This window comes from Austrofundulus limnaeus, unplaced genomic scaffold (genome assembly GCF_001266775.1).
Source record: "Austrofundulus limnaeus strain Quisiro unplaced genomic scaffold, Austrofundulus_limnaeus-1.0 Scaffold57, whole genome shotgun sequence".
Lineage (NCBI taxonomy): Eukaryota > Metazoa > Chordata > Actinopteri > Cyprinodontiformes > Rivulidae > Austrofundulus > Austrofundulus limnaeus.
Window position 1 is genome coordinate 626,015 of NW_013952459.1, and position 20,821 is coordinate 646,835.

At 39.2% G+C, this 20,821-nt stretch overlaps 2 protein-coding genes across 13 annotated transcripts in view; both read left to right on the forward strand.

Moving 5' to 3' along the window:
- Nucleotides 1–12,025, forward strand: part of add1 (adducin 1 (alpha)) — a 35,163-nt gene extending 23,138 nt beyond the window's left edge. For 2 of the 12 annotated variants that reach the window (XM_014009340.1, XM_014009341.1), the window contains exons 13-16: nucleotides 3,205–3,361; nucleotides 4,493–4,828; nucleotides 5,462–5,548; nucleotides 10,178–12,025. In XM_014009340.1, coding sequence (XP_013864794.1) covers nucleotides 3,205–3,361; nucleotides 4,493–4,828; nucleotides 5,462–5,548; nucleotides 10,178–10,452 — 855 coding nt within the window. In that variant the 3' untranslated portion in view covers nucleotides 10,453–12,025. Of the gene's footprint in view, nucleotides 1–1,009; nucleotides 1,148–3,204; nucleotides 3,362–4,492; nucleotides 4,829–5,461; nucleotides 5,549–6,384; nucleotides 6,423–6,918; nucleotides 6,935–9,705; nucleotides 9,760–10,177 lie in introns of those variants that run through there. The other 10 variants (XM_014009342.1, XM_014009348.1, XM_014009343.1 and 7 more) reach the window with 10 other exon arrangements.
- An 869-nt stretch (nucleotides 12,026–12,894) lies between these two features.
- The window catches only part of nop14 (NOP14 nucleolar protein homolog (yeast)), a 14,143-nt gene continuing 6,216 nt past the window's right edge, over nucleotides 12,895–20,821 (forward strand). The window contains exons 1-15 of the mRNA XM_014009352.1: nucleotides 12,895–13,046; nucleotides 13,289–13,474; nucleotides 14,762–14,896; nucleotides 15,114–15,255; nucleotides 15,479–15,621; nucleotides 15,742–15,879; nucleotides 15,970–16,092; nucleotides 16,175–16,306; nucleotides 17,041–17,356; nucleotides 17,481–17,611; nucleotides 17,692–17,777; nucleotides 17,907–18,042; nucleotides 18,490–18,591; nucleotides 18,743–18,896; nucleotides 18,976–19,135. Of these exons, the coding sequence (XP_013864806.1) occupies nucleotides 13,289–13,474; nucleotides 14,762–14,896; nucleotides 15,114–15,255; nucleotides 15,479–15,621; nucleotides 15,742–15,879; nucleotides 15,970–16,092; nucleotides 16,175–16,306; nucleotides 17,041–17,356; nucleotides 17,481–17,611; nucleotides 17,692–17,777; nucleotides 17,907–18,042; nucleotides 18,490–18,591; nucleotides 18,743–18,896; nucleotides 18,976–19,135 (2,084 nt within the window). The 5' untranslated portion in view covers nucleotides 12,895–13,046. The remainder of the gene's footprint in view (nucleotides 13,047–13,288; nucleotides 13,475–14,761; nucleotides 14,897–15,113; nucleotides 15,256–15,478; nucleotides 15,622–15,741; nucleotides 15,880–15,969; nucleotides 16,093–16,174; nucleotides 16,307–17,040; nucleotides 17,357–17,480; nucleotides 17,612–17,691; nucleotides 17,778–17,906; nucleotides 18,043–18,489; nucleotides 18,592–18,742; nucleotides 18,897–18,975; nucleotides 19,136–20,821) is intronic.

The following is a 20,821-nucleotide window of genomic DNA, read 5'->3' on the forward strand; positions in this document are numbered from 1 at the left end:
TCTAACTGTACATGTGAGCGGGAACTGGACAACGTCTCCACTGAAACACGAGTGACCAGAGCGATGCAGGTAGTTTCACAGCAGGGGAGCGTTTTGTTTTTATCCCCCTCCTCACCGGAGGTTGAGGAAGGCTGTGGACCCCAGCAGGTCTGCAATGCCTGAAGCCGGTGCTGCTGATGAATGGAGGACAGAGTGGGTCCAGTTTCTGAGTGTTAAAGTGATATTAGCAGCATCATCATGGGCTAACGTTCAAAGCCGTGTCAAACTTTCATCACAAAGCTCGCTATTCACAACACCTGACTCGCTGCAGGGTTATCTCTGAGTTAGAGGGTTTTACACCTGAACACGGGAGCTGTGATGTAAACATGTGCCAAACTGTACTGTTGTAACCAATAGAAAAATTCAACTGCAGTAACCACTGTTCAACCCATAGAGGGCAGTATTAAAACTTTTTTAGACCAAATGTTGCAGAATTTACATGAAAATGGAAACATTCGCACAGAACTGTAAAACTAATACCCCTGAGGCACAATTGAAAGTTTTTCTGCCAGATAAGCAGATTTGGGGTTTAGTTCCTCTTTAATGTACAGCATCTGCCTGTTTTTTGTTTGTTTGCTTTGTAAAAATGCATGCTCATAATGATCGACTCCATTGCTGCCATGCTTCTAGTAACAACTCGTCTATTTCAGAGCCATCTCTCTTTGCATGCACTTCATGTTTTCAGTATATGTTTGTATAAATGCAGAGGTGGAAAGTCATTGAACACAAACAGTTAAAGCAAAACAAACTGCTGAGCATTTTAAAGTTTTCAGAATGGTGCAACTCTAAGCCTACTGAAGGATTTCTGAATTTGTTGCTGAAGTGAGATTTTCTTTAGTACTCTTTCCCCCTTTGTGTGTGTGTGTTTGTGTGTGCGCGCGTGCGTGCGTGTGTGTGTGTGTTGACGTTTACGACCGCTAATGACTGTGCTGAGTTGTGCCCCCTCCCTTCCCTGGGTTTGCTATTGCAGGATGCCCCTCTGTCTGACTGTACAGACACTATTGATGGCCTTGATGTGTCCGAGGGGTCCTATAGTCCTGCTAAATCAATTAGAAAGGTACTTACTGCACTGTCATTCCTTTTAATTTTGTAGTGTGCTCAGCAGCTACTTAGACAAGCCTATCACAGCTGACTCAAAGACTTTTTGTTGGTATTTAAAAAATGTCTTAATATATATTGGAAAAAGTTGCATCCCCGATTTTTTTATTTAAATATATAAGTTTTATCCCGGGAGTGCCTAAACTTCAGATCATTAGTTTTCTGTAGATGAGGTGTTTGCTTTGGATCTTTAACAAAGAATTGGATAAGGTGTCTTTCTTTCTGCTTGTTTATTTGAGAGCCTTTGAACATGATTAAACAAACCCTAACCTCCAGCAGTGTTTCTGTTTGCTTTCTGAGATATGTTTGAAGTTGACACTGATGTTCAGTATGTGTTGCTGCTGTCCCTCTCATCTGCAGATTGAATTTCATTGAAACCCTTTCATGTCTTGCGCTGAATTTAACTCTTACAGGATCTATTTTTAAAGTTTTACAAATGTTTCTTAGGGTACATCAAAATAATTTCTGTGCATTATTTAGAAAAGTCCAGGGGTCGGATTTATAAAACTGGCGTACGCACAATTTGAGCCCAGAAACTTGCGTACGCCACTTTTTACGCCAAGGTTGTGATTTATAAAATCCAAACTTGACGTGAAAATGTGCGGTGCCTCACGCCAGCTTTGACCCATGTGTACGCTCATTTTGGAGACGTGAAACTGTGACACAGATGGTGAAGTGAAGAATTAGAGCCACACTGTGTAATGATCACTGTCAGAGATTTAATTTACCTTCATAAGACTTAGATATTTATTCAACTTTATCATCAGCTTTCTTAACAGTAATATTTATGCTTCTGCTGCTGAGCCATGAGGACCTTTTTGAAATAAAAAAAACCTTAAATCTTAAATAAAAGTTCCCGTGCGCAAATCCCTTCATCTTCTTCCTCCTCAGACGACCCTGACCCACAGACCCCTCCCTGACCCACAGACCCCTCCCTGACCCACAGACCCCTCCCTGACCCACACAGACTCCACGACAAGAACAGCAGGACAGCAAAAGTCATGCTTTGGATACACGTGCAGGGCGCATCCACCTTGCCAGTGTGAATGTTATAAAACTTCACGTTTAAAGTCCGTATTTATCACGCGCGCGCGAGGGTGTGGGGGGGTGCATGCGTGTATGTGTGTGCGCGGGGCGRGGGTTTCTGCCGCGGATAACAGAGCAGGCAGGAGGGGGAGAGGAAGAAGGGTGGACTTACTTTTAATTTTATCTGACTTATTTAATTTAATTTTTATTGTTTTTATCGTCCTGCAGGCTCTGAGGGAAAATTAATTTGAAGCTGAGATTTTTTTAAATAAAAATCGTTAGATTACTCTAAAGCAAAATGAGGGAAAATCTGTGTCAATTACAGACATTCTGTTCACGTGAGCAGCTGTCAGTCAGCACCTGTCAACCTCCAGACGCACGAAGGAGCGTGTCTGAGTCAATCACTTTTGTTGGCATTGATCAGCTGACTGATTTAAATACATYTTAACATTCATGAGGTACTTTGCATTGACTGTTCATGGTTGAGTGTGGGCGTGTAGAGGGTAGAGCCTGAGGCGGGACCTCGTGCGCAAACGCTGACGTGCGGCTGTGATTTATAAAGGAAAGATGCGCAGAAACGTGCGTACGTACGGTTTTTATAAATCTGAATTTTTTTTGGCGTACGCCATTTCCGCCTTTTGGCCGTACGTTCACTTTTAGTATGGTTTCCACRCAATCCTTTATAAATGAGACCCCAGTTCCTTTTTTTTTTCTTTGGTTAGCTGTTTGTGTTTTTGTAACCACCTGTGAATATAGTGATTTTTTTTCCCCTGTAAATTATGTAGTGTTTATGTCTAAATTCTGTTTTAAAACTGTATTTTGATAGTACTGGTATGTAATGCAAAATTGCACAGGAATTGGGTGATAATCTTGTCCGTCGGTCACTTTTTAAACTTTTTCCAGCCTTTGGCCCTGCAGCCAGTCTTCTATGTACAAAATACTTTGTTTAGCTTTTACTGAATGAAGCATTTCCTCCCCCGTAATGTCTACTTCTTTGTTGTTTTTTTTTTTGTTTGTTTTTTTGTTTTGTGTGTCCCGAAGGGCGAGCTTGTGACTGCATCCAAGGCCATCATTGAGAAGGAGTACCAACCCAAGGTTATTGTGAGCAAGACGGGTCCCAACCCCTTCAACAAGCTCACTGACCAGGAGCTGGAGGAATACCGCCGGGAGGTGGAGCAGAAACAGAAAGGAGGCGAAGGTACAACCAACAAAACAAAGAGATGATTTAAACGTGTTCAAATTATTGCTCATTCTCTCAACTTTTTTATCATTTTGAAATCAGGGTATCCGTGGGTCCTTAAAAAGTCTTAAATTCACATATCTAAAATTAAGACCTTAAAAAGTCTTAAATTTGTTAAAAAATATGCAAGTTGATCTTAAATTTTGTCGGGCAGAAGTGAATAAAGTTCTCAGTCTCCCCCGGCCGTCTCTGCAGAACCATCGCTTATATTTTCAGTCTTAAATTTCATTCAAGATGGTATCAAAAAGGTTTTAAAAAGTCTTAAATTTCACTTGCTAATACCTGCAGATACCCTGGAAATGGTTTGGAGTTTTCAGTTTTCTGTTAAGCCTCATTAAATCTCACTTTGGGTTTTCTTCTAAATTTAGCTCATAATAAATTGTTTTCTGTTGCCGTAATTTTTACACAGCTCAGTCTTTTAGGTAAGAGTTTGTGAAAACAACAGCTGCTGAAGCTGTAAATTACTTCCCACCTCCTCTATTCAAGTCGGCACAGTTTATTCTTAATGTGTCTTCCACTTGCTTCATAAAATAACAGTGGTCACCCACTGCATACGAAGTGTGGGAAATTTATGTAGTTCAGAAAAATAGCTTGAACCCAAGGTTTGGTACAGTTCACTGAGAGCGTCCTGAGGCATCAGCAGCTGAAAGAAGGTGTTGAACAACGAACAGGGCATCGTATTGATGCCCTTATGCCCCTAGCTAAATGCCTGATGGGACTATGTGAAGACATAACATTTAGTGGATTTTTGATCGAATGTTTTTTTTTTCTGCTATCGTCTTCTGAGAAATAAGTTAGTGTGTTTTTTATATCACTCCTCATTTACCGTATCACCTTCCCTTATTATGCCTTTTTATAACATTTTTAATAGCCTTTCAGAAAACCGTCTTCTTTACTAATCTACACAACAGAAAAATAAAGCTGCAATACTTTGAGCTATAAATTAACATCTTTTTATGTCTTTTTTTTCATTACATTGTTTAATTTTCTGTTTCTGTACTGACAATCATGTTAAGTGCTGCAAGAACCTAATGACGTTCAGTTTGGACAAACCTTTTGTTATTTTTCTACACAAACATGGACTCCCAGTGAAAAAACAAGATGGTTGTAAAACAGGATCAGCCTCCGCCTCCAGCGTTCCCCCATCAGAGCCAGAAACAGTTCAGACCTCTGTTTCCACACCTCGACATTCATCCAACTCTGAAAATGCCCAGACTCCAGCTCCCACTTCAGCCTCTGATGAGAGGCGTTCTTCTCAAAGTCCAGCTGGAGGTCCTGAGCCATCTCATGGGGTTGCAGTAGCTGCAGAGATGGATGCAGATGATGTTTTTTCACCTGCAGATGAGGTGTTTTTAGCTCCAGGTGTGCTGGCCCTCTGCAAGAAGCCATCAGATGTAAAAGCATCTGAAGAAGTTCGGGCTCCAGGTACAATAGATGAAGTCTTGAGTTCCCCTCCTTCCCTGCTCAGCCCTGGCCTGTCTCACTACAAACCACTTCCCTGTGGGAATCTGGGAATTCCTGCCTGCTGTTTCCTTTGCTCTTTCCAAGGGTTTGGAGTCTGCTAATGTTCCACTGTGTGCAGGCACCTTCTTTACCCACCTGTCGTGTTTGAAGGCTTTGCTTGATTGTTTTTCACCTTCATTCTCCACCTCTTGATGTCTTGTCTAAAGACATCATAACTCTGGTAGATCAGATCCAGTTTGATTGCAGAGGACAGTCAATGTTTAATTCTCCTTTAAGGAAAACAAAGGATGTCCTCCTTCCTTCCTGTTAACACATCTTAGCGGTGTCTGTTATAAACTGTTATTTGAGGGGTGTTTTCTCAAACAGATCAGTGGGAAGGGTTTAAATAAATGTTCCTGCTTTGGGTTTTTCTCTTCATGTTTGTGTTTTCACACAGATTCCCTGACATAAAATGTGGCTTTTCATTAGCATTGTTGGCAAAAATACATTTTGTTTGACATTATTTTTTTTTTGGTACATTTTTTATTACTTCCTCCTAGAGGATTCCCATTTTATGTAGGGTACATGGTTCCTTACAGCAGATTTATCTTCCAGATCCAGAGCAAGTTGAGTGTTTGGAGGAGCCCAAAGACCCTAAACCCACATCAACACCACCGAGCACCCCGGTCAGAGCAGAGGAAGGTAAGTTGGACTGAAACACGCGACTCCGGCCTGGTTCTGCCTGGCTTAGCATGGGTTTCTCCTGGTTTTCTGGCTCCTCTTGTGGTTTTGGGGCTCTGCAGAGGGAATATAAAGTCTCCTGCCTCTCCACCTGCCTGTCTCTTGTTCTGTTTTTTTAATAACACTACTGTAAATGTTGTGTTGTCTTTGTAATAACAGGCCAAGAGGTTTTGACGTTTATTAATAGCCGTGATATTGTCTTGGAAAATAAATAAAAAATGTAAAGGCCGCGGTAGCTCGGCGGTCAGTGCCGTGGTCTTATTGTTCAGACTCTGCAGGAAGGACATCCGGCGAGTTCTCTCGCTGTGGCAACCCTGCAGCAGGGAGCAGCCAAAAGAAAAACAGGGTTATACTGAATATTGGGGAAAACAATAATTTTACTATTATAACATTTTCTTCCTCTTGGTCTTTTATTACAATTGGATTACACCATTTGACATCAGTATCATTAATGATACTAGAACTGGCTTTCAAAATCAAAGTTAAAACATTTAAACATTTAATAAACACTCAGTTAACTTTGATATGGTCAGTTTGACGGGACTGTTTGATTCCAGGTGTAATCTAATTTCAGAAGTGTTATAACGTTTGCCTCTGTAAAATCTCTCACTTTCATTCTCCATCTGTTTGGGGTTCTACCGGTTCCCAATCTTTATTTTTATTTTGTTCTGATTTTTTTCTCCCCCTCTCACATTTTTTTTAAATTTAATTTAACGTGGTGCCTGTGGTTTAATCTGCATAGACATTTGTTTCTACTTGTGCTTTTTTTTTCTTCTTTGTGGCTGCAAAACAATCAGGAGATGGAAATACAAAAGAGTACCTGTTGCCATAGTAAGTATGTACTGTTCCACCTCCTCGCCACCCTCTTGATTACTGGTCACCCTCCACGCTTGTGTTTGCTCATTTCTTCTTTTTATTTCCTGTGCATGACTCCAGTAGCTTGTTAATTGTACTAACACTTTTGTTGGGGTTTGATCTGTCTCTGGATTTCTCCCGGGGTTTGGTGGAGGTTATTTCAGAGCTCCTGGCACCTGGATTAGCTTAAATGATAACGTCACACAACTACAGCCAGAAAATGGCAAGAAATTTGTATTTTCTGACTTTTTTCCTTCCTGTTAAGCTGATTTGATAGGGATGTAAAAGAAAGTGGAGCATGTTTCTGAAGTAAACCTCACATCTCACTGAATCTTTTCATTAAATAACCTCTTTCCTGACAACTCTTCACTCTAACTTCTCTTGCACATGAGCACATTTTATAAATGTTGACAAATCTTTATGTATCTTCTTTTAAAAAAGATTAAAAAGGTGTTAAACTGTTGTCTGTCCTGCAGGCGAGTCCTTTACCAGGTACATTGGTGCTTTGAGTGATGCTTTTTAACAAAACTGGCTGCTGTTGGTTCAGCTTGAAACATGGTTGAAGCCTGGCTGTGTGCTTATCGGTCTCCATGTTATCTGTCTGCGGTGTTTGAGCTTTTCTCTGTTCCCACTGACTCCAGAGGTGTAAAATGATGGCGGTGCATTTTCTGAGGTCTTGTTTGTTTCACTCTGGTCTCTGTCGCATGAAAGTGGTGTTGAAACGAGTGAAGGTGTTATTGTTTGGCATTGGTCTGCACAGTGTTGCAGCTTGTTGCCCTCCGTTGGATGTTTTACTGAAGACGACTTGATGCAGCTCATTATGCTGGACGTTTAATAATAATAATAATAATAATAATAATAATAATGTGACAGATGAAATATTTTCAATCTTTTTTGTGTTGCTCCTCACCAACATTGATGTAGTTTTTGCTGAGTCATAGGCTACGTTCACGCTGCAGGTCTTGATTAAATCTGATTTCTTTGCAAAAATTAAATATTTTTGGCATGGAAGTTCACATTATATTTTTTAATGCGACCTCCATCAGACTTTAGTGTGAACTCTACACGACTCTGATGCGACCCACATGCGCTGAAGAAGATGGGACGTCACATTCAGCTCGCTGTTTACTGAAATGTTAGCTTGTAGATTCTGAATTTGTCATGCAATCAGAGCAGATTTAAAAAAATATATCAAGTGCTCGTTTAGGTCATTGTTTGCCTTAGAAGCTGCCTCTTGTGCAGCATTCACCCGCTTCGGATGTTGTCAGTCCATTAAATGGATGTTATTAGCCATTATCAGTCCCATATAATGGTTCAAACTGTCAGCTGGTTAGTATGAGGCATAAAACCACTCAGGTTTTTATGAAATCTGGTTAATATGAGGCATAAAACCACTAAGGTTAATTTTAGAGAAAATGACATGGGCTACGATAAAGTAGACCGGACTCCGGCGGTAGCAGATTGTTGCATTCCAACGTATATGGCACTGGTAACCCACTAGGGGGCACTGTCAGGACAGTCTGAAGCCATTCTATGGGACTGATGACCACTAATAACGTCCATTTAATAGACGACATCCGAACCAGCTGCAGCATTTAATGTTCAGAACGACAGCATTGTGCAAAAACTATCAATCTGGTAACTTTAGTATCGATACGGTCCGAGACCAATAGCACTGTCATGTATTTCTGTGGATTCTCAGTCATAGGGGATGACAAATTAAAAAGAACAAGGACGAAGTAACTGGACTTGTGTTCTGTAGCCGAAGACATATGGAGTATCAAGATTTAAACAGCATGACTCGAGGTTAGAATTGTTGTTTTTATACGGATCGATCCGCTCACCCACCTCACTGAAGTAAGTCAGATGAAATGCGACATGACGGTTCAGACTGCAATCGCTTTGAAAAACATCAGATATGTATCCGATTTAGTGCCATTTACTGAAAAGGGTCGGATTAGAAAGAAATCAATTTGTCTCGATCAGACTATCATAGATATGGGTCATATTTACCTGCAGTGTGAACGTAGCCATTGCAATAGATAAACAGCTCCAACAATCAGACCTCAACTGAAGTTCTCTGCTTTGGCAAGAAAATTATTATTATTTTTAATTTTATTATGTAACAGGCTTTATAACAATATAAGATTCACTCCCACAAAGCAATGCTTATTCCCCCTTATATGGTGCCACATTTATTGTGCTACTGAATCATGTGTAGCCTCAGTAACATGTGGAAGAACCATACACAGCCACATCAGTCTGGCACCCCCTCACAGCTTTTTGGTTACACACTGCTGTAGGATGTCATCCCATTCTTCAAGCAGCTTTTGCAAAAGTCATCCATCGTGGTCGTGTTGGTCACTCTGGATCAAACCAACACACCCGAGTTGAACCCAAATGTGTGTCATTAACAGAAAAAGCTTTTCAGTAGGGGTGCTCCAAAAATTGATTCAGATATGAATCAAGATTCTCATTCAGAATCAATATTTCTCCCAAAATTAATTTAAAAGAAAATTTGCTGCCTCCATTTTGTAACTAAGCAGGACATCCTGACGTCATAATGCAGCCGGTTCTGCTTGTGCGAAGAGCACCAAAAGAGAGAAAACTACAAAAGTGGAGGAAGGAGAGATTCAACCGGCCTGTCATTGTCTTCTTTATGGAGGCAAATATTTGGACTCGTTTTGGGTTTTTATCGAATTCCCAGGAAAAAAAAAAGACAAGTTTATTTACGAGCCCAACTCAACCCTGCCGCTCACCCAACAAATGTGGCTCCATTTAACGGGAAATAAACAGGCTTGGCACAAGATTTATTCCAAGAAATAGTAGACCAAACACAAATTTCTTTATTTCCTGAGCTGTGTTTATATTTAATCTACTATATCTATATCACTGACTATTCATAAATAGACATTTGTACAGTGTTTCTGCACTTTAAATAGATAAATCTTTAAAAAACCCAAAACAAATCAATGTTTTTTGAGATCTGTAAGAAGAAAACTACATTTATACCTGTTGCATACACCCAGCAGAATAAAATGAAATCAAATATACTGTATAAGCTCATTTAGAGCTTTTTGGCTCCTGAGCTGTTAATTCACAACTTACTGCTTTTATTGGAGCTGCTCTGATTTTGAATTTACTTTTACCTCCTTAACTGTGTTCTTGTCAAAACTCTAAAACTTGGAAGTGCTTTGTTTATGTTGAGGCCTTACACTTTTGTTCTGTTTTGATCTTTTTCACTTGACTTTGTTTGTACGCAGGGTGCAAATGAACAAGGGAACTGCACTCATTAAGATTTCCCTGTATAAATGAAGGTAAAACCAAAAACAGAAATCTGTACCAGCTTGAACTTTGAAAAGGAAGCAGGAAATCTTGATGAATGAGAACTGTTGTGCTTTTTACTGTTTGCTGAAGAAAAGATGAGTTTTTGTGATGTAAAATGTGCACCTCTGTTAGCTTCAGTCTGAGGAAAGGTTTGTCTCGTGCATCATTTTAGTGTTTAGGGCTTGTTTAGTGAGAATGCTGCCTGTAGAAGTGACAGACTTGATCTTACAGATTCTGTCTTTAGCTTTTCTACAAGCACTTAAACTGACATGTTGATGCTCTCCAAGTAGGAAGTTTTGTGGATTTTGCAGCTTACTCTGCCAGTTGTTAGCTTCACTGTCTTGTAATCCGATCCGTCAGTCTGTTTTCTGAGATCAATAACTTTCTCCTCATCCTCCCCTCCGTCAGAGTCTGTGCCAGAACAAACCTTTAAGGATGAGAGCGACCCGGCCACCCTGAGACAGACCCTCCCAGATTTAACCCCCGATGACCCCTCCGATGCTCCGGCGCTTCCCGCCGAAGACTCTGCCGCTCCCGCCCCTGCCACCACCGAAGCAGCTGAGGGGGAGGAGCCCGGCGACCAGGACGGCGACGAGTCTCCCAGCAAATCTCCCTCCAAAAAGAAAAAGAAGTTCCGCACTCCTTCCTTCCTAAAGAAAAACAAAAAAAAGTCTGAGTCGTAAAATAGAAGAATGTCGTATCGGTCCCACAGGCTGCTTTTTCTTTTTGTTTTTTTGTCCTGGCACTCTTCAAGCAAGCCACACCTAACACACATTTATGCTTTCTGTTATTTTGATATTGTTTGCTGCAGGCTTATTAACCTATTTCTCATTAGTTTGTGCCAATTTTTTATACAGTGTAAAAACAATTGCTTCAAGGTTTTTAACTATTACAGGCTTTTAGCTGTGAGTGATGCAGTCTGTCTGGCCTTTTATGCATGTCTTTTACTAAAGATCCACATGTGGGGATTTGGGGTTTTATCCCTCTTTTATTTTTTAATTAACCATTGTAACAACTAGAATGTAAAGGATTGTATCTAAACTTGTCAAAAGTGTCTTTTAAAAACTGTCGCAGCAGAAGAAAAGCTTGTATCTAGCTGGTAGTACATTCTGACAGTAATACTGTATCTACAAATTGCATAGTACTTATTTTTCTCCCCAATAAAGCTGTTTACTCGTGAAATTACACGTCAGCAGGACGGATCTGAATGCTCTACTTTGGGTTTGAGACGAGAGGAAAATAATCATCTGACTGCTCCCAGTTAAATAATTCAAAACATTTAACATCTAATGTTTGACTTCTTATTTTTAATGCCATTTGTTTTCCTTGGTCACACATGAACTGTTTTGTCATTATTTCACAAACCACAATTACTACAAGTATTGTTTTTTTCCCCTGCATTTTGGCAAACTTACAGAAGGTTTTATGATAAACCATGTAGTTCACAAAGAATTACTCATGCTTGGTTTTGTAGCTTGTAGCTTCATACAACAAGTTTGCTTCTGGCTTTACGTCTCAAGTATGATGGAATGTGTGTTTTTGTGTTTTTTCATTAATTGAATTGAGCTTTATTTTGTGTTTTAATCTTTGTTTCACTTGGTCAATGTGAAAATACTGGCAGCACTGCTTTAGTTTTTAATTGTGTAAAGTACAAATTGAAGACCACTTATTGCTTTTTAAAAAAAAAAAAAACAGTCGATCACCTGAAATTGATCAAATGATCGGTTTTATTAAAAAAAAAAAACTTCCAACCCCGATTTTACTGAGTAAAATAAGAATTGAATGTTTACTTTAACGGCAATAAACAGTGCAGTGTTTTACGTTTTAGTTGCTGTTCTTGAAACATTTAAAACTAGTTGGGAGTGATAGGTTATCCATCCTTTTTTAATGAAAAAAGAGAATGGAATCTAATGTGAAACGTTTCAATAAGTCTGCTCCCGCTTGCAGCAGGTGGTCGACTCGCAGTGCTTCATATGAGCTGAAAACTTGTGAAAGATTGTGTACAAAAAGCTTGGTGTGCATTCTTTAACTCCCCTATTAAATAATATTGCTTTAACTTTAATATATATCTCAGTAGGCCTTTAAATCACTTTTGTTTTTGTTTGTTTTTTCTCCTTTAGCTAACCACTACACTATTTGTCATCTGTTTTAACTACTTCCAATTTTAATGTTTCATAATTATTTCATCTACAGACTTAATTTATCACCTTTTTCATTTGTTCTACAACCATGAATAAAAAAAACTACCCTGAAAAACTTTGATGTGTGATTATTATTGTGTCTATAGGAATGTTGGCGTATAACATCTATTCTTGAAATTTAAAAACATGATTAGGACATAAGCACTTTTAACAACTATTATGTTATTTTGTTTATTTTTTTAACTATGATAAAGAATGCATAACTTGCATAAGAAGAGAAATTCATCATGACAAATCCAACAAGTTTCTGCCTCAAGAAAAGTTGTCAAATTTTTTGTTGAAAGATGAATCTGGGAACGAGGACCTAAAATAAAAATGTAAACAAATATAAATTGAGATCCATTTGTCTCTACTGTGCATTACCTTTGCCCTGTCTTTAACAAAAAAAAAAAAAAAAAAACTTTAAAATGATTTTCAGTGGACGTCATTAATTTATAATTGTATCATTTATATTGCTCAAAATAATTTTCTAAATTCCCAATACCCCAAAATAATCACATTTGAGTTTTAAGTTATTTAGGGATTGCCATTGTCCTATAAACAACTGAATAATATTAGAATGTGCCAAAATAAGTGTTTTTAAAATTGAAAATTTTCATTTCAATGATAAACCTGTTATAGTACCAACCAGGCAAGAAGAAGCACTTATTTTAAATTAAGAAACCTTTGAAAGTGAATTTAAAAGCAAACCAAAGTTGGAGCGTTTTCTTTAGCCCCAACATAATTGCATTTTTACGTAAGAGAGTTAGGGCCACTGTAAAAAAATAATCTCAGATTTCTGACTTTTTTTTCTCAGAATTCTGATATTAAAGTCAGGATTTTATTTATTTATCTATTTTTCCAGCGGCCCTAACCCTTGTACGTGTTATTTGCTCTTAACCCGCTAGAGGCGCTGTTGGGAATCTCACACCGGAAGTGGCTCTCGTTATTTCGGACTCTGAGTGCTATCCCGGTGCAACAACGTGGATAGCACAAAATTTAATCACTTTGTATTAAAAAAGAACCGACACAGCGTTATTATCCGATGATTTGCTCCGTCTGGATTTAATAAGTGTTAAAGCCATCGCTGGTCAACGGTAAACTTCCCTTTTCTTATAAAGTTTCTTGTTTCGTCAGCGGCTGCTAGTCGAGTTAGCCATGTTTACAGTAGTAGCCTCGTGCATAATGACCAGTTTGTGATAGTTTTGGTTTCATCGGCTTTACGTAGCGAGTTGAACGGTCATCGTTGTTGGGATTATTTTGGCTAAACTAATTTAGGAGTTGTAAAATATATGCACGTTTAAGACATACTAACATCAATCCAAACTCGGTGTCACAGATGGGGAAGGCACCACAGAAGAAGAAGAGCCTCGCTGACAAAGTCCGCAAAGCCAAGACGTCTTCAGAGATTAAAAACAACCCTTTTGAGGTGAAAATTAACCGGAAGAAGTTTGAAGTCCTTGGGAGAAAATCCAAACACGATGTGGGTCTCCCAGGTGTGTCTCGATCCAAAGCCATCAATAAGGTAAAAGAAGATCTCGTCTCCGTATTATTTAAAGCTCCTGCTGCCCCAACTGGGTCAAGATGACCCAATCTTGTGGATAATTTTAACTCAAGGTTAACAGAATGATTAAACACATCATCCTAATTTAAAATATATAATTAATGAGCTTTACCCTAATTCACTGAATGTTTTCTATTACTTGTTTTTATTTGTTTTCAAATTAACATAAATCTTTGTAAAATTTGAAATGTGTGGTAGTAAAACTTTAACTAAGTATTTTGAATGTTAAACAACTTGTACAGCTCCTTCTACCTTCTTAAAAACACAAATGTTACCAGTGGTTCCTAAAGTTTGGTTTCAGGACCATCTCCAGAAATCAAACAAAAGTTGCAAATAATTTATTCCGGCAAATTTTGTGTTATAGATATTTTAAACTATAAGAAAAGTAGATTTAAAAGTAATAATTAAAAAAGCCACCATAATCACTAGAAGCTTTTTATTTTGCTCAACCAAGTATATTCAATTTCACTCTTTTTGTTTTGTTTTGTTTTGTTTCAAAAGCTAAAAAGTGTGTGAACCACTGACCTAAACCACAGATAATGCTTGGTTATTGAGAAGTAATTCAAATTTAATACATTAAAAAAGACAAAGAAGTGATAATGAACTATACAAAAAAAAAAAACCAACATTTTCTAATTAGGTTGTTTTTGCAGCAGAGTCTCAAACGTCACCGACACTCTCCACTTTTGTTTGAAAGTGTAAAAGTAGCAGATTTCGACTTTCAGAACCTTGCAGTTGACATCTGTCATTGTTTTATTTCAGAAACAATAAAACAGGATGGAAACCTCTTATTACAATATGAAAGAGTTATTAAAGTAAAAATTTGTCCACTGCGCACACACAAGTTGAAACAGACACGTCTACACTCGGCTAATGTTAATCTGTCACCAGCACAGCTTGGTTTGTGGTTGGAATAATAATCAAGAGTTGGAAATAGTAAGAAAGTGCAGACGCTGTGGTAAATGTATCTGTTGTAGCACTAATTATGGCGACAATTGTTCTAAATACGCCACTCGTTTAACACGGTCTGCGCTGTAAAACATGCTGCTTGCAGCACCACGCTGAGAGGGATTTTTATCACAAGTGACTGAGACAGTTGTGAGAACAGAAGAAACCATGAATCAGATTTTGGAGTGGAGAAAAGTCAAATCTTCATGTACAACATTCACAAGCAGCACTGGGTTTTATATCCATTTTATTTGTTAATTTTCTTGCTTGTTTTTTTTTTTTTTTTTTTTGTATCCGTAGAGAAAAGAGACACTCCTAAAGGAATACAAACAGAAAAACCGGTCCAACAAATTTATTGATCGACGACTGGGAGAATATGATGCTAATATTGCTCCAGAAGACAAAATCCTGCAGAGGTTTGCCATGGAAAGACAGGTTAGTGATGATTTGATGATGTGAATATAGTTTTCTGTTTTAGTTTGATTGATCAGTTATTACATGTATGTGCTTAATCCAGCCTCTGAAGCCACCTTTTTCTTTTTCAATTCAAATCACTCGTGGTAAAAATTCAAAAAGAGTCATAGTCATAGTTTTTGTGCAACTGACTAAAAAAAATGATGACCTTTTTTTGTTTGCATTGATTTTTTCTTAGCGTGTTCATGGAAAGAAGGACGTTTACAACCTGAATGAGGATGAGGAGCTGACTCACTACGGCCAGTCTTTGTCTGAAATCGAGAAATTCAACGACACTGTGAACAGTGACGATGAATCGGAGGAGAAAGGGCTTTTATCAGGTGAGCCTGGGCTGACAAAATAAATGTTCATCATGCTTCACATTGAGTTTGAAGTTCTCATATTCTGATGAAATATATTTTTTAAATGCTTAAAAATATATGCAAGTACCATTGTCAGAGTATTCAGCTAAAGGTTACGTCCTCCCTGTTGTAAGTTTAGTTTTTTATTAGCTCCTCAGCTTGGTTAAATAATTCCAGTCATATAATTTTTTTTTCTTTCTAGCTGAACTGACTGCCTCCCATTTTGGAGGGGGCGGGGGCCTCCTCAGGAAGAAAACATCAGGGGAACAGCAGGAAGAACCAGGGAAAGCCAAGTCCAGACAGGAGCTGATTGAAGAGCTCATCCAGAAGTCCAAGCAGGAAAAGGTGAGCTGCTAACGCTCTCATGTCTTAATTAGAGTAATGATGTTTATTAGGGCTGCTTATTTTAGTTATTTGTTTTAGAAGACGTGGCTCCGCAGGTTTGACACTTTGCTTTGTTCACAGAGAGAACGACAGGTGCAGAAAGAGGAAGCTCAGGAGCTGACTGAGAAGCTGGATAACGAGTGGAGAAGCATCCAGGCTCTGATGGTGAAAAAAACACCCAAAGCTGAACAAGTCGACAAACCAGAGGAGAAACCGAAGGTAGTAGGACCACAGATATCAATCGCCACAACCAACAGCCTGTGTCAGCCTGAGGCTTCCCTTATCTTTGCTTTTTTCTTCGCGTTCCAGCTGGAGGAATATGACATGATGGTCCGAGAGCTCGGCTTCGAGATGAAGGCTCAGCCCTCAGAGAAGATGAAATCTCCTGAGGAGCTGGCCAAGGACGAGAAGGAGAAGCTGCAGAAACTGGAGGTGAGGGTCCTGAAATGTCTTTTTTTTTTTTTACTAGATTATTGATTCTAGACCCGATATAAATCCACCCCTCCTCCTCCAGGCCGACCGTTTGAGGAGGATGATGGGAGAAGAAGCCGAGGAGAGTATGCAGCGTCAAATCCACTTTTCTGCTGATGACCTCAACGACGGCTTCATTCTTGATAAACACGACAAGAAAACCCTGTCCTATCAGGTGGGAGATGGAACAAATACAGATCCTTTTAATGTGAACGCTGAGTCAGCATTTACTCTAATGTTGTCCTTTTGCACAATTTGTGCTTTTTTAGCCAGACATATTTGTATAAAAGTGCTATGACCTAACCTTTTGAAAATTTTAGCTACTTTTTTTACTACATTGGCTGCTAACTAGCCTTTTGCTACTTTTAGATTTTAGCTCCTCATTTGTTACTTTAGCTTTCACCAATCTTTTAATTGTGAACGTTTGCATGTTTTAGCTAATCTTTATAATTTATCTAGCCTCTTGCTACTTTTAGCTCTTAGCTACTTTTTGTAGCTACTCGTTTGCTACTTCAGCTTTCATCTAGTCTTCCTCCTGTGACCTTTTGCATGTTTTAGCTTTATGCTAACATTTTACTGTTGTTACCTAACCTCTCGCTACATTTAGTTTTTAGCTACTCTTATGCTATTAGCTTTTAGCTATTCTTTTGTGATTTCTTTCATGCTTTAGCTTTTAGATAACCTTTTATTTTTCTAGATTTTGCTAAGTTTGGATTTTAGTGTTTTGCTTCTTGTAGCTAGTTTAGCTATTTTTTTTGTTTTTAGCTAATGTTCCGCTCATTTTAGCTTTAACAACTCAGTTTTAGTTAGTTTAGCAAGTTTCAGCAAAACCGTTCAGCACTCCCACTTTATTTTCATAGAAATGATGTCTCTAGTTTCAACATGAAATTCACTCTGGTCCTGGTAAAGGATGGAAAATGGAACATTCCGGAGGAGACGGAGGAAGATGAGGAAGCAAATGAAGAAGAGGGAGATAGCGACGAGGAAGAGGAGTCGGGTGCAGAAGAGGAAAGCGGCGATGAGGGTGACGTAGAGCAAGAGGAGGGCAGCAGTGAAGAGGAAGACGGTCACTCAGACCTGGACTCAGAGCAAGAGAGCGAGAGCGAGGAGCGAAACCAGGAGGATGAGGAGGCCAGCAGCACCAGACCCAAGAAGAGCCTGAGCCCAGAGGAGCTGAAGGCCCAGCAGGAAGCAGCTAAAGCAGAGCTCCCGTACACGTTTACTGGTACATACACTCATTGCTGCTGCCTTTTTCATCTTCTGTGTTTCTATCTATTTACAGGGGAATCTGTGTTTTCTTTTTAACTGTGCTGAATCACTTTTTTTTCTTTGATCTTTTCCTCCTTTAGCCCCTGAGAGCTACAGCGACCTGAAAGATTTACTTGATGGTCACACCCCTGACAACCAGCGCCTCATTGTGGCCAGGACTCAGAAGTGCAACCACCCTAGTCTGGCTGTGGGCAATAAGCTCAAACTGCAGGTATGCCATGCAGCAGAGTATTGTGTTATTACTGTTGTTGTTAGCTATAAATGCTAAAATTTTCCTTCTTTTTGTCACAGAAACTGTTCGGCTTTCTGTTGGAGTACATCGGTGAAGTCGCTACCAGAAGCCCCCCCGAACTCACCACCGTAGATAAACTTATTCCGTACGTTAAAAATAAGCTTTTTTTTCTGTCTTTTGCTTTCATCTAAATGTAGATATTTAATGATCATTTGTGTTTTTCTTTTCTTTTCTTTTCTTTTCTTTTCTTTTCTTTTCTTTTCTCTTTCTGAAGGGAGATCTACACGTTGTGCCAGATGTTTCCAGATGCAGCCTGTCAGGCCATGCAGAGCATCCTGGGAGATGCTGCTCACATCATGGAGGAGGATCTTGAGGTCAAAGGTCATGCTGCTTTCCCCACACTAGACATGGTATGCAGGTGTATATAACCTATGCCTTGTCATATTTACTTGTTCTGACATGTAAAAACAGCAGTAAGACATTAACACATGGTACATTTTTTTGTGGTTTAAGAAAAACTCAAGTCATTTTCCCTTTAAAAAATACATTTTTCTCAATAAATAGTTCTTTATTCAGAAGCTGACAAAGATTTTAGTGATTAGGTGACATATTTGCACAATGCTTTGATCTTAAACTACACCTCAGGTCTAATAAAACGAACAAAATAAATATACATTTTGATTCTACAACCCACTCACAGTATGGCTCTGTCCTAAGAGCTTTACTGTAAAAAAGCCAAATAAAACATGTTCAGTGTTACTGGAGTATGGAGTCATTTTGTGTCAGTCATCAGGTTTCCAGATGTTTGGTGGATTCTACATGAAACCAACACAGTCTGTCTGTTTTTCTGTTTTAAGCTCGTTTACTTGAAGGTGACAGCGCTGCTGTTTCCTACCTCCGACTGCAGACACCCAGTTACGACTCCAGCTCTGCTTTACATCATCCAGACTCTCACCAGGGTAAACTTTTCTATGTTTTTAAGTGTTAATATTGCATCATCATTGCAGTCGACTAACTTTGTTTTTTGTGCAAAAGTAAGGTTGATTTTCAGCTCCAGATAGCTTCTCTCTCAGCTTCTAATGTTTATTTCTGTTATGTGTATGTTTTCAGTGTCCTGTGAGGTCCTTACAGGACCTGACGGCAGGTTTGGTGCTGTGTTGTCTGGCGGTGGAGTACGTCTCTTTATCAAAGCGCTTCCTGCCCGAGCTCATCAACTTCCTGACTGGAACACTCCACCTGGCGGTTAAGGACAAGGCTGCTCTTGGTATCTTCTCCACCCTCTCCCACACCCTCGTCGTCCATGTTTTGAAACAGCAATAAGATCTTTTATTAATGTGTCACAGGCTACGCAGTGGTGCCCCCCTTCAGAGCGTCAGGGAAGCACAGCAACCTGCTGGTGTCGTCATCCTCAGAGTCCTGCAGAAACTGGAGCCAGAAAAGCCTGCCGCTGTCTGCTGCCCAACACCTCGATCTGAGAAGTGACCAGGACAGAGATCACCACAGGTAGGAGGGGATGATGTGAGAGGATTCAGCCTGACAACAACACACGCACAAGATTTTCAAAGATCATCAAACTGAGTTTTTCTTTATTGGCTCGGGGACAGAAAAGAGCTAATTTGAGCCAACAAGTGAAACATTGTAAAAAAACATGAAACTGCTCCATTTTTCTTCCTTTTCTGAGGGGTATTTTGTACCTCAACATATAACAACATATTTTTAGCATCTTTTTTAAAAATGTCTGTAAGCATTTGTTGACATTTCTCACATGGTGCTAATCTGTAATTGTCTCATCCGGCTTGAAATCTTTATGTTTAAAGGAGCCTAATGAGCCCCAGTTTGCTGTTAAAAAACCGAGCTTTTAAAGGAAACCACGAGACAATTGTCCTGACACAATCGTTGGCACAGCTGACAGATAGAGAGGCGATGAAGTGCGGGGAAAATGTTACAAAGTTTGTCATCATCAGAAGACAAAAATAAACTGAGTCAGACTGAGAGATGAGGCTTGAGACTACATGGTTCTTCTTTTTAATTAGAAAAAAAATGCACTTTTTGTTGTTTGTTCCTGGAAGGAGAAACATTTTAACAAATGACTTGAACCAGCTGCTTTAAGCTGTTTGTCCTCTGGAGTAAACAGAAACATCAGTCTTTGTTTTTGTATAGTTTTGCAGTGTATGGATGTGAAAACCTGAGACTGACCATCATACTGTTTACCTGTACACACACACACACACTGTGCAGCTCAGATTATCGCTAGCTAAGAGTCTGAGTCTCCGTCATGGTTTCACACAGCAGCTGGTGTGTGGGCACGAAGCAAACAGGCTTCAGTGGATTGTGCACGGTTTGTGAGAGCATACTTTTATTTGTTCTCAACTAAAATATAACGCCATAAAAATCTATCAAATGTCCTGAAAATAAGAATATAATTTGTTTTTCACGACTGAAATAAAAAAAAAATTGAGAAAAAACCACATTGTTTCATGAATCAATGACCCAAAGATATTTTGACTCATTCATCTGTGTGTGGTGACAAACACGCACGCACACACACACACACACACACACACACACACACACACACACACACACACACACACGTTTGTCTGGTGCGTTCCTTTAAAAGCAGCACATTTTGTGTAATATTATCCGATTCACAGGGTCTCTGCTAACCATTTTCTGTAAATCGTCTCCGATCTTGTCCACTCCCCTCCGCCCAGTTGCGAACTCATCGCTGCAGGTCCTCGGTGACAAGTTGTTTTCTAATTTCTGCATTCCTGTCGGCCGTTTGGTGACACATGTTCAGCAGCAGCTGTGTTTGCGTAGTGTAGAGCCTGTGTGGTAATTACTGCAGCAGGGATTAAAGCAACTGCTTTGAGAGGAAGGATTTAATGACTGTTCACTGCGTACGGCTGAAGTGTCTAAATATGTACAGATGACAACTGGTTGTTGTGGATACATAAGCAGAAAGATTGCTCTTTTTATTGTAATGCGTGAATTTAATTGTTTCTCACCAGCTGTTGTTTGTGTTGCCATGACAATTTGTCCACTATACCTCCATAAAACATACTGCTGGCAACAGTAAAACATTTTTCCTCACAATTTAATGAACCCAAGACTCAAATGCTTGAATATTACATTTATCGATTGCCAACCAAATCTCATTATTGTTATATTCTATTCTTTGTTATATAT